General features: G+C 55.3%; 1 protein-coding gene across 3 annotated transcripts in view; it reads right to left on the bottom strand.

The window, feature by feature from the left end:
- The window catches only part of CTNNBIP1 (catenin beta interacting protein 1), a 52,847-nt gene that overhangs the window by 16,800 nt on the left and 21,007 nt on the right, over positions 1 to 15,040 (bottom strand). The window contains exons 2-5 of one of the 3 annotated variants that reach the window (XM_060622147.3): positions 11,970 to 12,180; positions 11,753 to 11,836; positions 6,308 to 6,426; positions 5,630 to 5,720 (exon numbers count right to left, since the gene is read on the bottom strand). In XM_060622147.3, coding sequence (XP_060478130.1) covers positions 5,630 to 5,720; positions 6,308 to 6,403 — 187 coding nt within the window. In that variant the 5' untranslated portion in view covers positions 6,404 to 6,426; positions 11,753 to 11,836; positions 11,970 to 12,180. Of the gene's footprint in view, positions 1 to 5,629; positions 5,721 to 6,307; positions 6,427 to 11,752; positions 11,837 to 11,969; positions 14,185 to 15,040 lie in introns of those variants that run through there. The other 2 variants (XM_060622146.3, XM_060622145.3) reach the window with 2 other exon arrangements.

The raw sequence follows: 15,040 nt of genomic DNA, 5'->3' as shown, positions 1-15,040 counted from the left end.
AAAGCCACTCCTAGAATTTATCTTAAAGTCACTGATGAAGATGAAGATGAAGATTTACAGGCGAGGATGGACGTTTGACACCTGCCACGCCCACACTGGTGGCTCCCTAAGGCCTTGAGCAGCTTACTAAACCTCTCCAGGCCGGTTTCTCCTCTCGAAAGCACCGAGACAGCACCCGCCTTGCAGGACTGTGGCAGGGATTCACCGGGATAACCCCTTGTGTGCTTCTTGACGCAGAAGCTGGCATACAGGAAGGGCTCAATAAATGTTTGCTGCTATTGTAATTAATAGCAAAAATGAGAAACAGATGTCCCACGGGGAAGGTCTGGGCAGTGAATTCTGGGCCGCCACGTGGCTGCTTATTATGCAATCGCTAAAATCTTTTCTTGCAAATTGTTGGAAAATACTTTAAAATTACCATAAGTCGGGGTGCCTTGGTGGCCCAGGTCAAGATCTCACGGTCTGTGGGTTTAAGCCCCACGTCAGGCTCTGCGCTGACATCCCAGAGCCTGCTTGGGATTCTCTCTCTCTCTCCCTCTCTCTGTGCCCCTCCCCCACTTGCACAAACGCGCGAATGCGCTCTCACTCTCTTTCAAAATAAATAAACATTAAAAAATTACCATAAGTAAAACATGGATGTTAAAATGGATATTAAGATGTTTATATATACCATTCGGTCCCCAATTTGTGATTGTGAATACAAGTACATTTTAATTTTTTTTTAATGTTTATTTATTTGAGAGAGAGAGAGAGACAGAGTGGGGGCAGGGCAGAGATAGAAGGAGAGAGAGAATCCCAAGCAGGCTCCCTGTAGTCAGCGCAGAGCCCGATGCAGGGCTTGAACTTATGAACCATGAGATCATGACCTGAGCTGAAATCAAGAGTCGAATGTTTAACTGACGGAGCCACCCAGGCAACCCGACAAACATAGTTTTAAAAGGTTGACGGGGAACTGAGCAGAAGGTAACAGTGATCGTAGCTTGCGGTAGGATTCAATCGTTCAGGTTTCTCTGCTGCTCCTGCCTTTCCCCAGTTTTCCTCAATGACTATGCATTATTCCATAACCAGGAAAAGGGATCGGTACGTGTTATGGAGACAGTAGCACCGGTGATAAGAAGGGAATGAGCTCAGCATTCTGTCCAGCCCGTTCTTCGGAAGCTACAGCTCTCGACCCCCACACCTACAGCTGGGCTTCCTCAGCAAGGTGACCTTTCCCGAGGGGTATTGATCTCTGGCTCAAAGTCAGTCTTGCCTGGCTGTAGGGTCTGCTCGGTCACCCTCGGGGAGCAGGAGACAGCACTCAGATTGGCTCCACGTTCTTGCCTTTCTGGGGGATGATGGGCTCTCCGACCCAAAGAGAGCCTGGCCCATTCATTTGTCCAAGCGTGCACTGGGCCTCGGTTGGGGGGGGCGGGGGACGCAGCCCCAGAAATACAAGGTGGGAAGCCATAGTCCCAAGCTCAAGGGTCTCGGGGTTGCTCAAGAGACGACCAGGACACCGTGGGAGTAGCTCAGCCAGGGTGCATGTGCGGGATGGGAATGACAAGAGGGCCTGGCCCCACCAGCAACAGGCAGAGGAAGGCTGGGGGTCAGCGCTGGGCTCCTGGAAGCCGGAGGCAAATGCAGAGGCGCCAAGGCCAGCCTGAGACAGAAGCTGAAAGCCACTGGCTCTGGCTGTTTCCGGTGCGTGAGGTCAAGTGTCAGGGAGTCCCGCTTATCATGCTAGTGGGGCTGGACGTCATCCACAAGGCAGCATTTTAAGTCGGGACAAGACCTGCTGAGCCAGGGGTGGGAAGTGCACTGGAGGGACAAGGTGAGGAGTCAAGATGCCAGGAACTGTTTGCAGCGATCAAGACAAAAATGAATATGTGCTCTGAACAAAACGAGGGTTCAAACCAAGACGGAGAAGACAGAGCAGATTTGAGGAGCCTTAAGGCAAGAGAATCACAAGGATCTGATAATTTGCTAGATACTTGGATCTTCGAAGAGGAGTCCCCAGGGCCATGGAGTTTTGGTGATACATCCATCACGACCGAGAATACAGGTAGAAAAATAGATTCGGTGGGTCGAGTGTGAATCTGGATCTGAGCGTGGGTTGTCTGTGGCCAGACGGTCAGTAGGGAGTTGCACGTAAAGTTCTGGGGGGGGGGGGTCAGGAGGGTCTGGGCTGAGGGTGTGTGTTTGGTGGGCGTTGACCAGAGCATGTGAGACCCCCAGGGGGAGGTGTGACAGAGAGGAGGGCAGGATATCAAGGGCACCAGGGCGGTGTGAGAAAAGGAGCGCTCAGGGGCGGTGAGCAGAGGGGGCAGAAGGTAGGGCCTGGGGGGACGGAGAGACAGAAAGACAGACAGGTGTATCACAGAGGATGGGGGAAGGGAAGGAGGGCTTCCAGGAGGAGGCTGTCGTGGGTGGTCTCAGACCAGCAGAGGCCAGCCAGGCCCACACAGCACGGTCTCCGGCACCAGTGAGGGCCCGGCAGATCCTGCACCCATGTTCACCAGGGGAAGACCAGGGAGGCGGGAGGCCCAGGCGTGGGGCTAGGGATGCCCAGCCCACTCTTGTCTCTGGGGCCAGGGAGGGCAAGCAGTGCCCCCAGTACCAGACCCCTCCAACCCCAGAGGGGAAGCGTGTGCGAGTCTAAAGATAGTAGCCCAATGCAGAGCTCTGTCCCTTTGGTCCGAGGCCCCCAGAGGGGAGCTGAAGGAGACTTTGCTCTCCGTGGAGGAGAGCGCTGGGCATTTGCTGAGACACAGCGCCACCTCGTGGCAGGAGGGGCTCACACCAGATTTCTGTCCCACTGTCTCCCCCACCACCCTGACTGCTCCCAGGCCTTTGAGGGGTCTTTTATGCTGGGATCCCAGGCACTGGAAGCAGTGATCCAGGGCTTTCGCCACTTGGACAGCACCTGGGCCCCTGGCAGCGGCATCCCTGCGGCACCAGCTGAGGCTGGCCGTGCCAACAGATGAGGTGGGCAGGCTAGAATTTTAGCCAAGACCCGTTTGGCCCCACGGTGTGGGCAGACGTGCAGGGTCCTGCTCTCAGGGTTGTGCCCCCACAGCGGGAGAGACTGCGCCGAGAACTGTTTTGTTGTGCATTTGTGTGCGGGGTCCTTAGGGGCACAAAATACATGATGCTCTTCCGGCACTGCTGCCCACCCTCCTCCTACACAGGCCACGGGAATCCTCAGGACTTTCTGCAGCGTGTGTTTTCCTGTTTGGTTCAGCTCAGAGGTAACCGCGGGGCCCCGGGGCAGTATGCAGGGAACCCCAACAGCAGAGAGCCACCCCAGCCACCAGCATCCCCAGAGACCCTCCTCTGGGTCCCGTTGCAGCTTCAGCAGCCTGTTCCCTGGGAGATGTATCTGAGGCCTGCCTGGCTGTCCCGTGGACACCCCTCACCGAGGAGGGCCCAGATTCTGGGGTCACCCTCACAGGCCACAGTTCGCTCCTGATGGCCCAGATGCTTTAGGGCACGTGAGGTCACCATGGGCTTCACTCCACAGAGTTCATTTTTATTCTCAACTGCTGGCTTAGCTAGGCAAGATGGAGGGTTCTCTTAATGCTTTTTAGAAACTTCCCCATTTTGGGGCGCCCGGGTGGCTCAGTCGGTGAAGCGTCCGACTTCGGCTCAGGTCATGATCTCACAGTTCATGAGTTCGAGCCCCATGTTGGGCTCTGTGCTGACAGCTTACAGCCTGGAGCCTGCTTCGAATTCTCTGTCTCCCCCTCTCTCTGCTCCTCCCCCGCTCATGCTCTGTCTCTCTCTCCTTCAAAAATAAAAATAAAAACATTTTTAAAAAATCAAAAAAAAAAAAACAAAAAAAACTTCCCCGTTCTACAGAAGAAACGTATGTGCAATGTTAAAAAATTAGTCTTATGAAAATGTGTGACTTGGAAAGTTAAAGTCCTTTATATAGACAGTTCTACCCACATCAAAATTCTCTATTAACAGCCTGGTATATGTTCTTTCAGCTTTTTTTCCTACACACGTACACGTGTGAGTGTGTGTGTGTCGGGGGGTTGTTATCTACATTGACATACAGTTCTATAACTTATTATGATTTTTTCCATTAACAGCATTTTACTAGAGGCATTCTTATCACCAGCCCAAATTCTGGTTGATTCAGTGACCTAAAACCGGGGTGGGAGAAAATGTGATGTCCTAGGAACCCAGAAGCCTGAAGGTTTCAGGGAGATATGGTTCAAGAGCCTGGGGGGGGAAGGGGGAACCGTGCTAGAAACCCAGATCAGCTGTGGATAACAAAGGATGTCTCCCTTCTGGCCTAGTCGGAAGAGCGTGACTCTCGACCCCGGTGTCATGAGTTCGAGCCCCATGGTAGGTGTAGAGATTACAGATTACTTAAATAAATTATATATATATAAATATATATATATATTTGTATATTTATATGATAAAAAAAAAAGAAAAAAAAGAAAGGATCCCTCCCAAAAGCCAAACCCCCGAAGGGCAGACCCCGCCCCTAACCGTCGGTATACAGCAGGCTGTGGCACGAATGTGGCCCAGGCAGGTTGTACTCAGCGAGTGGCTGTCCCAATTTGCTGCCCAAGCTTCTGGGACGCCCTGTACGTTTCTGCTGAGTTGGGCGCACAGGCCAGGTGACACCCGGCGTCAGAGCTGGAGAACTGGGCCCTGCGCCAGAGCTGAGGCCTATGATATCCAGGAGAGCAGGGACTGCTTCGAGACAGGCGGCCTTGCGTGCCACACCTGCTCTCCTCCTCGGCCCCACGGGTCAGCACGCGCCCCTCGTCGCCCTGCTGCCGGGAGCCAGCTCACATCTGACACCCCACAGGCCACACAATTTTATGGCAAATATTTCCAACTAAGCGAAAAGATAAAAGGAAAGGACGAGATGGAAGTGCTGGTCAGGATGCCGTGGGCCACGGGGTCGGGCAAGCCCTCCAGATGACAGAGCCCACAAGCACTCCAGGACGGGCAGTGACAAGTTTGCATCCTGAGCCCTCTGGCGACTGGCTGTAAGACCAGGGCGACCACTTATGGGCTTCCGAACCCATTTCCTCGCCCGTTAAGTGCAAGTAATACAACCAGTAGCTGCCCACGATAAAACGAAACTACGTGGATCCAGCATTCACCATGTGCCTGCTGGACAATAAATACTTAAATGTTTCTCACTCCCATTATTACGATCGGGTGAGGGCACCCAGAAAAGAAAGAGCCCCCTCAGGCAGATGGACACCTCGGGCACTCGGAGCCATCGGGGCCTCCCGCCTGGGTGCAGCCAGGAACACACCAGCTCCCTGCATAACCGGTGCCGAGGGCAGGTCCTAGCAGGTGAGGCTGGTTTCACGCTCTCCCTGGACAGGGTGCTGGGTGGGCAGGGGTCAAGCCAAAGGCTGAGGAAATGCAAAAACCAGAGGCCCCGGACATCTCCATTTCTTGCCTCCCCCAAGCCTAGAAAGGGCTCCCACCATTACCTGATTGGGTCCTCGGCTCCCACCCCGGGAAAGAGATGGGCCCAGGCCTGGGCCTCAGCTCTGGGGATGGGAGGCAGCCGCCCTCCCTTGTCTGCCCCAGGAGCTAAGTTTTCTCCAGAAAACCCAACTAGGCGTCTCTGGGAAGGGCATGGCGGGGCGCCCTGGCCGGGACTCACCCTGGTCGATGGAGTGCTGGGGCAGCTGGCTGAGCTGGCTGTTGACCACCCCCGCGTAGGTGCGCAGAAACTCCTCCTCGCTGGCCGTCAGCTGCAAGGGTGAGACAGCCACTGTGAGGGGCGGTGCACACCGGCTCCCAGAAGGTACCTGCTCCTGTAATCCCTGGGCCCCTGTTCCTGACTCTTGACCCTTCAGTTCCAGAGCGAGCACCCTCTGACCCCACCCCAAACTTGGTCCGTGGGCCCACAGGCCTTGCCACTCGGATCAGATCTGAGACTGGGTTCCAGTGCAGCACGGGGCCAGGAGGAAGCCCAGGCCCTGCCCGGGGAGCCCATCCCTTTCTTTCTGAACAGTGCTGCCCTCTCAGTGCCCGTCCTGCCCAGCGCCCCTTGGACACCTCCCAGGGAGACGGGAGGGCAGGAAGGTCAGGGCCTTTAGGGCTCACACCCACCTGGCCCAGGCTCAGCACGGGGATGGGAAGACTGTCCCAGCGGTACCCCTGGAGCTGGACAGGAAGGGCTCTCAGTGGCATGAATCAGCCACAGAGCCAAACCACAAGCCCAGCATCCCCCTCCGCAGACCACAGCTGCCACAGGACATGGCTATAGGCCCTCTGCTCTGCCCACGGCAGCACCCTCCCTGCAGGACCCGTTGCTTGGCACCCCAAAGGCACTCACATTTGATCCCATCTTCCTCAGCATGAGCAGCACTCGGACCTTCTGCTGAATGTACATGTCCTCCGGACTCTTCCCGGGAGCCCCCTCGCGGTTCATTCCCTGGCCAGCCCTGGGGACTCCTGCGGAGCGAGGAGAGGCACTGAAGCGGGCTTCGGGACGAGACCCACCAGACACAGACTGGGTGCTGGGCAGGAGTGGTCAGGCAGCCCACAGTGCTGCAGGGTCTCGCTTCTGAGAGCCCAGAGCAGGTGGCGAGTTGCCTGTTCCTCCCTCACCCCCACCGGCCCCAGGCAGCCAGACTGAGCAGCTAGATCCCGGAGCAGGCGCTGGCGGCCAGCACCCTCTGCGAGGAGCTGTCAGGCCCAGGGAGTCTAAGCTGACCCAGACTTCTGGCCAGCTCGACCTTCCAGCCACCCCCTCAGCAAGAGCCCTGCTATCAGCCACAGGGGATGTGCTGAATGAAGCCCTAAGCGTCCCAGGTTTTCCAAGCATGCAACTTCCAGAAGGAGCAAAAGTGACACGACCAGAAGCAGCCAGCTGGCGCCTCTGGCTGGAGAAACTACGAGATCAGTACTGAGCCCCAAGGCCTGGGCAGCCCCCTCAGAAGAAGCCCCTGACGAATTCAAGAGGCCAGCTCCTGGGCCGGGCTCCAAGGAGTCCCTCGATGGGGACAGGCAGGCCTGGGCTGTGGGATACAGACGCCCACCTGAGCTCACTGCCGTCACACGCGCACGCCCACCCCACCTGTCAGAGGGCAGCTCCTGAGGGCAGCAGCTGTGTCTGGGTACAGCAGGGACCCAACCTGCAGAGAGGTCCCAGGAGAGCCGTCCCAGGATCTCCCCACTCTAGGAGGAGCCGGCAGAGAGGAAGCCGGGCGTGGAGGGGTTTGGGTTACAGGCTTGTAACTCCTGGATGAGTCAGAAATAACGCAGCAGCTGGTGGGGGTGGAGCCTCAGCAGCCCCGCTGCCAAGGAGCTGCTCTCGGGGGACCCATGGAGCCTGGCTCGCGAGCCAAGGACACTCCTCACGCCGCCCATCCTCGGGGGCCAGCAAGCCCTGGACCAGCAGGCTCTCCCAGGCAGGCCTGCTCTCCGGGCAAAGGGCAGACTCAGAAATGTGCCAGAGTCCTGGGCAGCAGCCTCCCTGGAGGTCCCTGTCAAGTGTCCAGTCCCCATAAGCTACCAGGGGCTCTGGTCCTAAAAGTCCACACAACAGGCTCAAAAGCTGGCAGGCTGGGGCTAAAGGAGTGGCTGTATACTTGATGCAGCAGGTCTCCTTCTGGGGCCTTCCTCTCCCCACTGAAGCCCCAGACAACCCATTGTACTGTCTACTCACGTGCCGCCCCCTCTGGGCTCAGAAAAGAGCCCAGTGAGCGCTGGTAACCAGGAAAGAGGGGTAAGCCATGTCAAGTGGGTCTCTGATGGGAGCCCGGGTCTGGGACATCGCTGCTTCTCACACTGACCCCTTTTCACTTCCTCCCACTGAACTACCCCAGAGTGCTCATGAGGCCTGCTTCTCCTCATGCCTCCCCTCACGCTCGGCCTTCCTGACCCCAGGCTATTTCTAGAACATGCCAAGAAGCTCTTTCCCCCAGCAGGCTTTGCACTGGGTGTCCCCTGAGCCTGGATTGGCTTATTTTCACCCTTCAACTTGCTTAAAGACGCCTTCCCCGGGAACCTTTCCTGACAGCATAGCTGAAGCAGGTTCTGTGTCCCACACCCCCTACACCCACTCGGTCACATAGCCCGGGCTCGTCCCCATTTTCTGGAAGTGCCCTGCTGGGGTACTTGCTTATTGTCTCTCCCCTGCCAGACTTGAAGGCCAGGGCCCGCCTAGCTCACCCCGTCCTCCACAGCTCAGCACCGTGCCTAGCATGCACTTAATAGACACCACCCAGTTGGCTGAATGGAAAAATCGAGACAGCCCGTGGTGTGCAAGTTTCCCTCTCTCTCTAATACCCACGCTGATTTAGGGCCAAATGTCACCGTGTTGAAACAGACCAAAGTACCCAATCCAGTCTGCACAACCAAACTGAGCGTTGACAAAGGACTCCCATTCGAGCAAGTGGAGTGCCTTGGGCCATGGTGCTCCCCAGAGGACTTCTGAAACACTCCACAGAGCTTTCAAACGGGGAGTCAGGGCTTCGGGGAGTGAAAGTCTCCCACCTCCGTCCTGTGTCCAAGGACTAGTGGTCAGTTTGCTCTCTCCTTGTGAAAGACAGCATTGAAGTACAGGGACCAGCCACTAGGTGTCACCGTATACAAAAGAACCAGAATTCCAGTGAGTTTCCGCGCCTACCCCCACCCCAACTCCCCAACAGGCCCATTTGGTTCCAGCTCTTACTGCGATCCTAGGTCACAAACCACACCCCAGTCCCAGGTCCCAGAGCAAGATCTATCCATCACTCCGGGGCCAGCTCTGCCGAGGCAAGGATATGTATCTGGTTTTGCTGAGCATCCCAGGACGTAGGGGTCCTGGCTGCCCAGTGACTGGGAACCCCTTCCTCACTGTCCTTTCCTGACGGGCCAAGCTTCCACAAACAGAGATGCAGCCTCAGAACCCACAGGAGTGTATCAGTGTGAGCGTGACCATGAGCTTGAGTGAATCAATTTACACCGTCTGTTTTCACAGAATTTTGCTCTGTCCAACAGACATCTTGCATCTTGTACAGATCAATCTCATTCCGCGGTCTTCTGCCATGGTAGCCCCACTGTCTGGGGGACCTCCCACATTCATATTATGATTACTTGCGGGGGGGGGTTTACACCACCCAGTCGTGGGCCCGGGGTGTCAGTGGGGCCTGAATGGGTCTCTGGGGCCAGGCTACTCCCAATTCAGCACGCTTCCCTGGCAAAGCCTCTTCTTGCTTTGGGGAAGACCGTTGTCGTTTCCCCAAATTCTGGTTTTCTGGTATTCTTTGAGCTCTACTTTGAGCTGATTCTGCCGGGCCGCTGCACAAGCGGAATGTGCCCAGGGCTGGATCTAGGGCAGAATGTAGCCACGAGCACCCTGCAATCCTAACAGACTCGAACATCACGACTGGTTTACGTGGTTCCGTCCTAAACAGAAACTGCATCGGGGTGTCAATGTGGAGAAAATTAATAATTGAAGAGAGAAAATCAGGGGCGCCTGGGGGGCTCAGTCAGTTAAGCGTCTGGCTTCGGCTCAGGTCGTGATCTCACAGTTTGTGAGTTCGAGCCCCGCGTCGGGCTCTGTGCTGGCGGCTTGGAGCCTGGAGCCTGCTTCGGATTCTGTGTCTCCCTCTCACTGTGCCCCTCCCCCACTCATGCTCTGTCTCTCTCTCTCTCTCTCTCTCTCTCTCAAAAATAAATAAACATTTTTTAAAAATTAGGGGCGCCTGGGTGGCGCAGTCGGTTAAGCGTCCGACTTCAGCCAGGTCACGATCTCGCGGTCCGTGAGTTCGAGCCCCGCGTCAGGCTCTGTGCTGACGGCTCGGAGCCTGGAGCCTGTTTCCGATTCTGTGTCTCCCTCTCTCTCTGCCCCTCCCCCGTTCATGCTCTGTCTCTCTCTGTCCCAAAAATAAATAAAAAAAAAAAAAAAAAAAAAAACGTTGAAAAAAAATTAAAAAAAAAAAAAGAAGAGAGTAAATCATAATCAGTCCCAAAACACATCCATTTCAGTCATTGATACGCTACAAGTATATTAAAGGGTGTTTGGGTCTGGTGCCTATCCAAGCAAACACGCTCTTAAATTTTCATCACAAATCTGACAAGCATCAGATTAATTTCATTTGAAAATTCTTATGCTCCCCTGTAGGGATGAAGAACTGGTCTCCATTAAAATGTGTTTGAGTCACGTGAGTCTAAACCGCGACTAATTTAGACACAGTAGTTATTCAGTCCTCAGCGGTGAGAGGCAAAAGGAATGATGCTTCTCACTAATGGTCTCCCCGCTAGCTCTGTAGGCGTCCCATCGTCTACAGTGCTGATACTTCCACTCTAAATCCTGAGAAAATGTCTCAGTGTCAACCGCCCAAGGCAGAGACAGACCTGCTCCCTCCCCTAAGACACTACCATTATGGAAGCTGACTAGGGAGAAGCAGAGAGGGGCCAGAAAATGGAAAATGGAAAGAAACAGGAAACCATCAACTCCCCAAATGAATGGTGAGGGTGCAGGCCTGTGGCCATAGATTATGCTGCAGGTATCCACGGTTATGTAAAAAGTGGGTACGATTCCAGAAAATCACAGCTGATGGGCACAAATGCAATTCAGACACCAAGGTGCAGACGCACAGACGCATTCCCCACCACACCCTGCACGTTCCTGTTGGTGCGGAGCCCGCATCTCGGTTGAAAGGAGTCTGACAGGGAGAGGACAGTGGGGCAGGGGCTCCCAGCCACTGGGAGGGATCCATACGAAGTGACAAATGTGGCCCGTGGCTTAGGCAACACTGCGTTCTGTGGGAGACATGGAGGTCACACGTAAGACAGCACGCTCCTGCCCTGCTCTGCAAGGACCTGACCTCTGGCCGCACACGGTCTCCAGCCGTGAAGCGGCTGCCGGCACTTGAGATGGGTCGTGGTGCAGGAGGAGTCCCAGAGCAGGAGGGCTGAGGGTTCCGTGCAGCAGTCAGACCCGTTCTGATAAACAGCTTTGAGAGCGGGCCTCCCTTTGACAGGCATGTGTGGCCCTCAATACAAACACAGCCACCTGCACTCATTTTTATTTATAAACTTGCAGCTCGTGCTGTTTGAACACCCACATTTATAAAACTGGAATATACATTTATACCTGGGGTGGTCTTACACCTGCCTGGAGAATAGTGGGTAACCTCAGGCTGGGCCAGACAGCAAGAGCGTCCCTGACCCACACAAGCCACCTCTGCTCCATGGGTCCCAGCACTTGCCTTTCGTTCAACCCATTTTTTTTTTTTTTAGGTTGTGGTACATTTTGGGGCGCCTGGGTGGCTCAGTCGGTTAAGCATCCAACTCTTGGTTTCAGCTCAGGTCACGATCTCACCATATGAGTTCGAGCCCCGTATCGGCTCTGCGCTGATAGGGCGGAACCTGCTTGAGAGTCTCTGTCTCCCTCTCTCTGCCCCTCCCCGACTCGTGCTCCCCCTGTCTCTCTCAAAATAAATAAACTTTAAAAAAAAGTTGTGATATATTTTAAGTGCTTGCATTTAAAAAATGTACATTTACATTTATACAATGTTCACGTTGCATAAAATTACAATGTATCATTGTGATTCCCAGAACTTAACACGCGATATTAATTCAGAGACTGTACACATCTTAGCCTAAGCGACAGAGCGGTAGCACAGCCCTGACGGGAAGAACCCACACGGGCTGCAGAAATGAGCCAGGATCAGGCACTGCGGGGAAGGAAGCGAGATGAGCTCCCACAGCCCGGCCCCGAGGCCTGCTCCCCAGCCAGCACTGCTCTAAGGCCCGTTACCAGAAGCCCCTCCCCTGGGGTCCTTACCTGCCTCTGGAAATTAACTTCAGGCAAACAGCAGCTCAACTGTGCAGGGCCGGCTGTGGCCGGGAGAAATAGGCAGGTGCGGCCCTGTGGAAACACAGAACACGGGTCACGGGAGGAGCCGGGAGGGCCCGAAGTGGGAGCCCACGCCCCACGCTGATGGGGACCCGGCACTGGCAGGAATCGCATGGCAACGGGTTCTGTCGCAGTCCAGAAATACCTGTGTGTCTGGCCGGCCCAGGGAACCCGCACCAACGGCTCTGGGATAAGGTGCTGAGCGCAGCTAATGCCCGCCTGTCATTTCCGGCTGAAGCAGGTCACCACGCACCCTCCTTCCTTGGGTTAGTCACCAAGTCCAACTGAGAGCTGTGCTCAGAGACGTTGTCACCGGGGTGAGTCACTCCAGGGCAGCTGATGGGCAAGTCCTGAACCTGCACGAGAAGGCGTCCCACCCACCAAACAGCCCGGGCTCCACCTGCTCTGTGCTCGGACACGCATTTACGTCTGTCCTGTGCTCGGCGAGCACCTGTAGCTGCATGTGTGAACATAAACTCACCCCCCCACACAACATAAAACACAGTTGCGGGTCATTTACAACCTAGCGCCTGGCCACAGGTCTACTGGCCCCAAACACACCTCTTGCAGGAATCAAAGAACGCTGCCTTCTCCTTCTCCTCTTTTGCCCCCCTGGCACACAACCTCACCGTTCGGGCCCTTTGCAGGTTCCCCTGGCAGGAACACGGCCAGAGGCAGGTGGGGGCACTGGGGAGTGGTGCCCGGCCGCTCCGGCCCGGTCACCTCCTGTGCTGTGCGCGCTGACCTCGGAGTCCCTGGTTACAGGCGGACCCCCAGCTTTCAGCCCCGCTGTGAGGACAGAGATCTGAGGCCAACACTTGGAGCAACCTGTTGTAAGGGAGGTGCAGGACCTCGGGGAGCAGCCGGACCCCTCTTCCACTGTCTTTCAGCAAAGAGAGAGGCTCACTAACCCAAGGGGCTGAAGAAAACGTGTTTTCCAGAGAAAGTGAGATTTCCAAAGCCTCCCCTACAGGTAGATGCTGCTCAAACCTCTGGCCTCTAGTCTGGGTCTCTCTTCAACCAGCAATGGCCCTCGGATGGAGGACCCGTCACCCACTCCTGCCACTCCCTCCACCCTCAGACTACCCCTGCGGGAACGGGCATCTATAGCGATTAATTCTCTTTCGTCCCTCTAGATATCAAAGCATCGAAATACCAAGGCTCCCTGGGGAAACTTCCACCCAAGTGCCCACATTCCTTCAAAAAGAGATGAGAAGACAGCCTTCTTCCACTCCTGAGGGCTTTCATTTCTTCAACTACCACAAAAGCCAATTAGCCTCCTACTGTCTGTAGGACTCGGGCCCTTCCCAGAAGCAGAGAAGAACTTTGTATTTGTGACTTTAGGGGGAAGGCATCCACAAGCTGAGGTGATGTTCCCGACGGGACCGTCCAGGGATTCACCTCCAGCTGTTCTAGCTGCCATTTTAGGATCAGGTCGATACCCCCATTTTACAGAGGAGGAAATTGAGGCTCAAAGTTGTGGGGGCCCCTGAGCCAGGATAAGACAGTCAGCGTGCTCCAGGAGCAGAACTGTTTCCGATCAGCTGCACAACTGAGGTTGGTCCCTGCCCTTTGGGCCCTTCATTTTGCCATCTGTAAAAAGGAAATCATGGGCTCTATCTACCGTATTTTCCCGCGTTGGGTACAATGAGATCAGGGCCGGCTTCATGAGCTGAGGCCTAGAAGCCCCACCCTTGGTCTAAACCTCTGCTATCACAGTCTTGAAATGCTTACTACTTTTTGAACAAGGGGCCCTGCACTGGGTCCCACAAATTATAAAGATGTTCCAGAATGAGAAAAAAGATGCCAAGGTGCCTCCCAAAACTGCCAAGGCCCCTACAAACTTAAGTAGACACGACATTTAAAAATAATAGTAAATAAATAAATGTAGATATGACATAGACTCAAGAAGGATTCACTGGGGTGCCTGGGTAGCTCAGTCTGTCGAGTGTCCAACGCTTGATTTTGGTTCAGGTCACAATCCCAGGGTCGTGGGATTGAGCCCCGTGTCGGGTGGGCTCCATGCTCTGCCTAAGATTCTCTCTCCCTCTCCCTCTGCCCCCTCCCCTGCTTTCTCTCTCTAAAACAAAAAATAAGGGGCGCATGGCTGGTTCAGTCGGTTAAGCTTCCGACTTCGGCTCAGGTCATGATCTCGCGGTTCGTGGGTTCGAGCCCCACGTCAGGGTCTGTGCTGACAGCTCAGAGCCTGGAGCCTGCTTCGGATTCTGTGTCTCCCTCCCTCTCTCCCCGGCTCGCACTCTCTCTCTCTCTTTCTCAAAAATAAATATTAAAAAAATTTTTCAATAAATAAGATAATTAAATTAAATAAAAAGGAGGGTTTACTAAAACCCTTCTAGGTGTGCATAGCCCCGTGTCAGGCTCCTGGAATAGGAGACACGAAAAGTGGGGCCGTGACACTGAGCCTGCCTTCCAGGAAGTGACCGAGTGGCTGAGGAACTCACACTACACAAAGCAGACGGAAAACGACTGCAACCGTAAGCAACGAGCCAAAGAGGTGCGTCAGGCCAAGACCCAAACACGTCCAGAGTGCCAACTGCCGGTGATATACCGTGCCCGGCACTGCCCCCCGCGCAGCTCAGGAGCGCCAGGAAAAGACCCAGGGCTCTGACCCGGGGTAGTAAGTGCAGAGTAAGGGAGGTGCAAAGCTCTGCGACAACACACAGGACGGGGGACCGGCTGCCAAGAGCACCAGGGAGAGGAAACTGGAGCTGGGTCTCGAAGGATGAACAGGAGTTTGCTGGTGGAGAGGAAGGAGAAGGGCACTGAAGGCACCGGGATGGTCTCTGGGCAATTATTGAGCATCTACTATATGCCAGGCCCTGTGCTAGGCGCCGAAGACACACAGGTGAGCACAAGAGCTGTGATCTGCTTGTGGCAAGTGAGGAGGAGGCGGATCTTAAGCCACACCCAGGTAAACGGCACGACAGGCAAGCGCGAGGTGCCTCGAGGACGTGCATCTGGGAGCCTGACCTGGGCGGGAGGGGAGGCAGCCGAGGAAGTGACCCCTGAGCTGGCACCCGAACGGCGAGGAGGAGCTGGGTGGGGGGGCACGCACACATAAAGGTCCCGAAGCAGGAAAAGATTTGGTCTTTAAAAAACCCTGAGAGAGAAGGCGTCGGGTGAGAGGTGTCAAGGTGGGCTGGGACTGGACCACGTGGGTGGGTCCCGCGAGGGGTGGGGAGAGGTGGTCAAGCA

This window comes from Panthera onca, chromosome C1 (assembly GCF_046562875.1).
Source record: "Panthera onca isolate mPanOnc1 chromosome C1, mPanOnc1 haplotype 2, whole genome shotgun sequence".
Classification (NCBI taxonomy): Eukaryota; Metazoa; Chordata; class Mammalia; order Carnivora; family Felidae; genus Panthera; species Panthera onca.
Note: the sequence above shows the minus strand (reverse complement) of the source record. Positions and strands in the feature narration are given on the sequence as shown.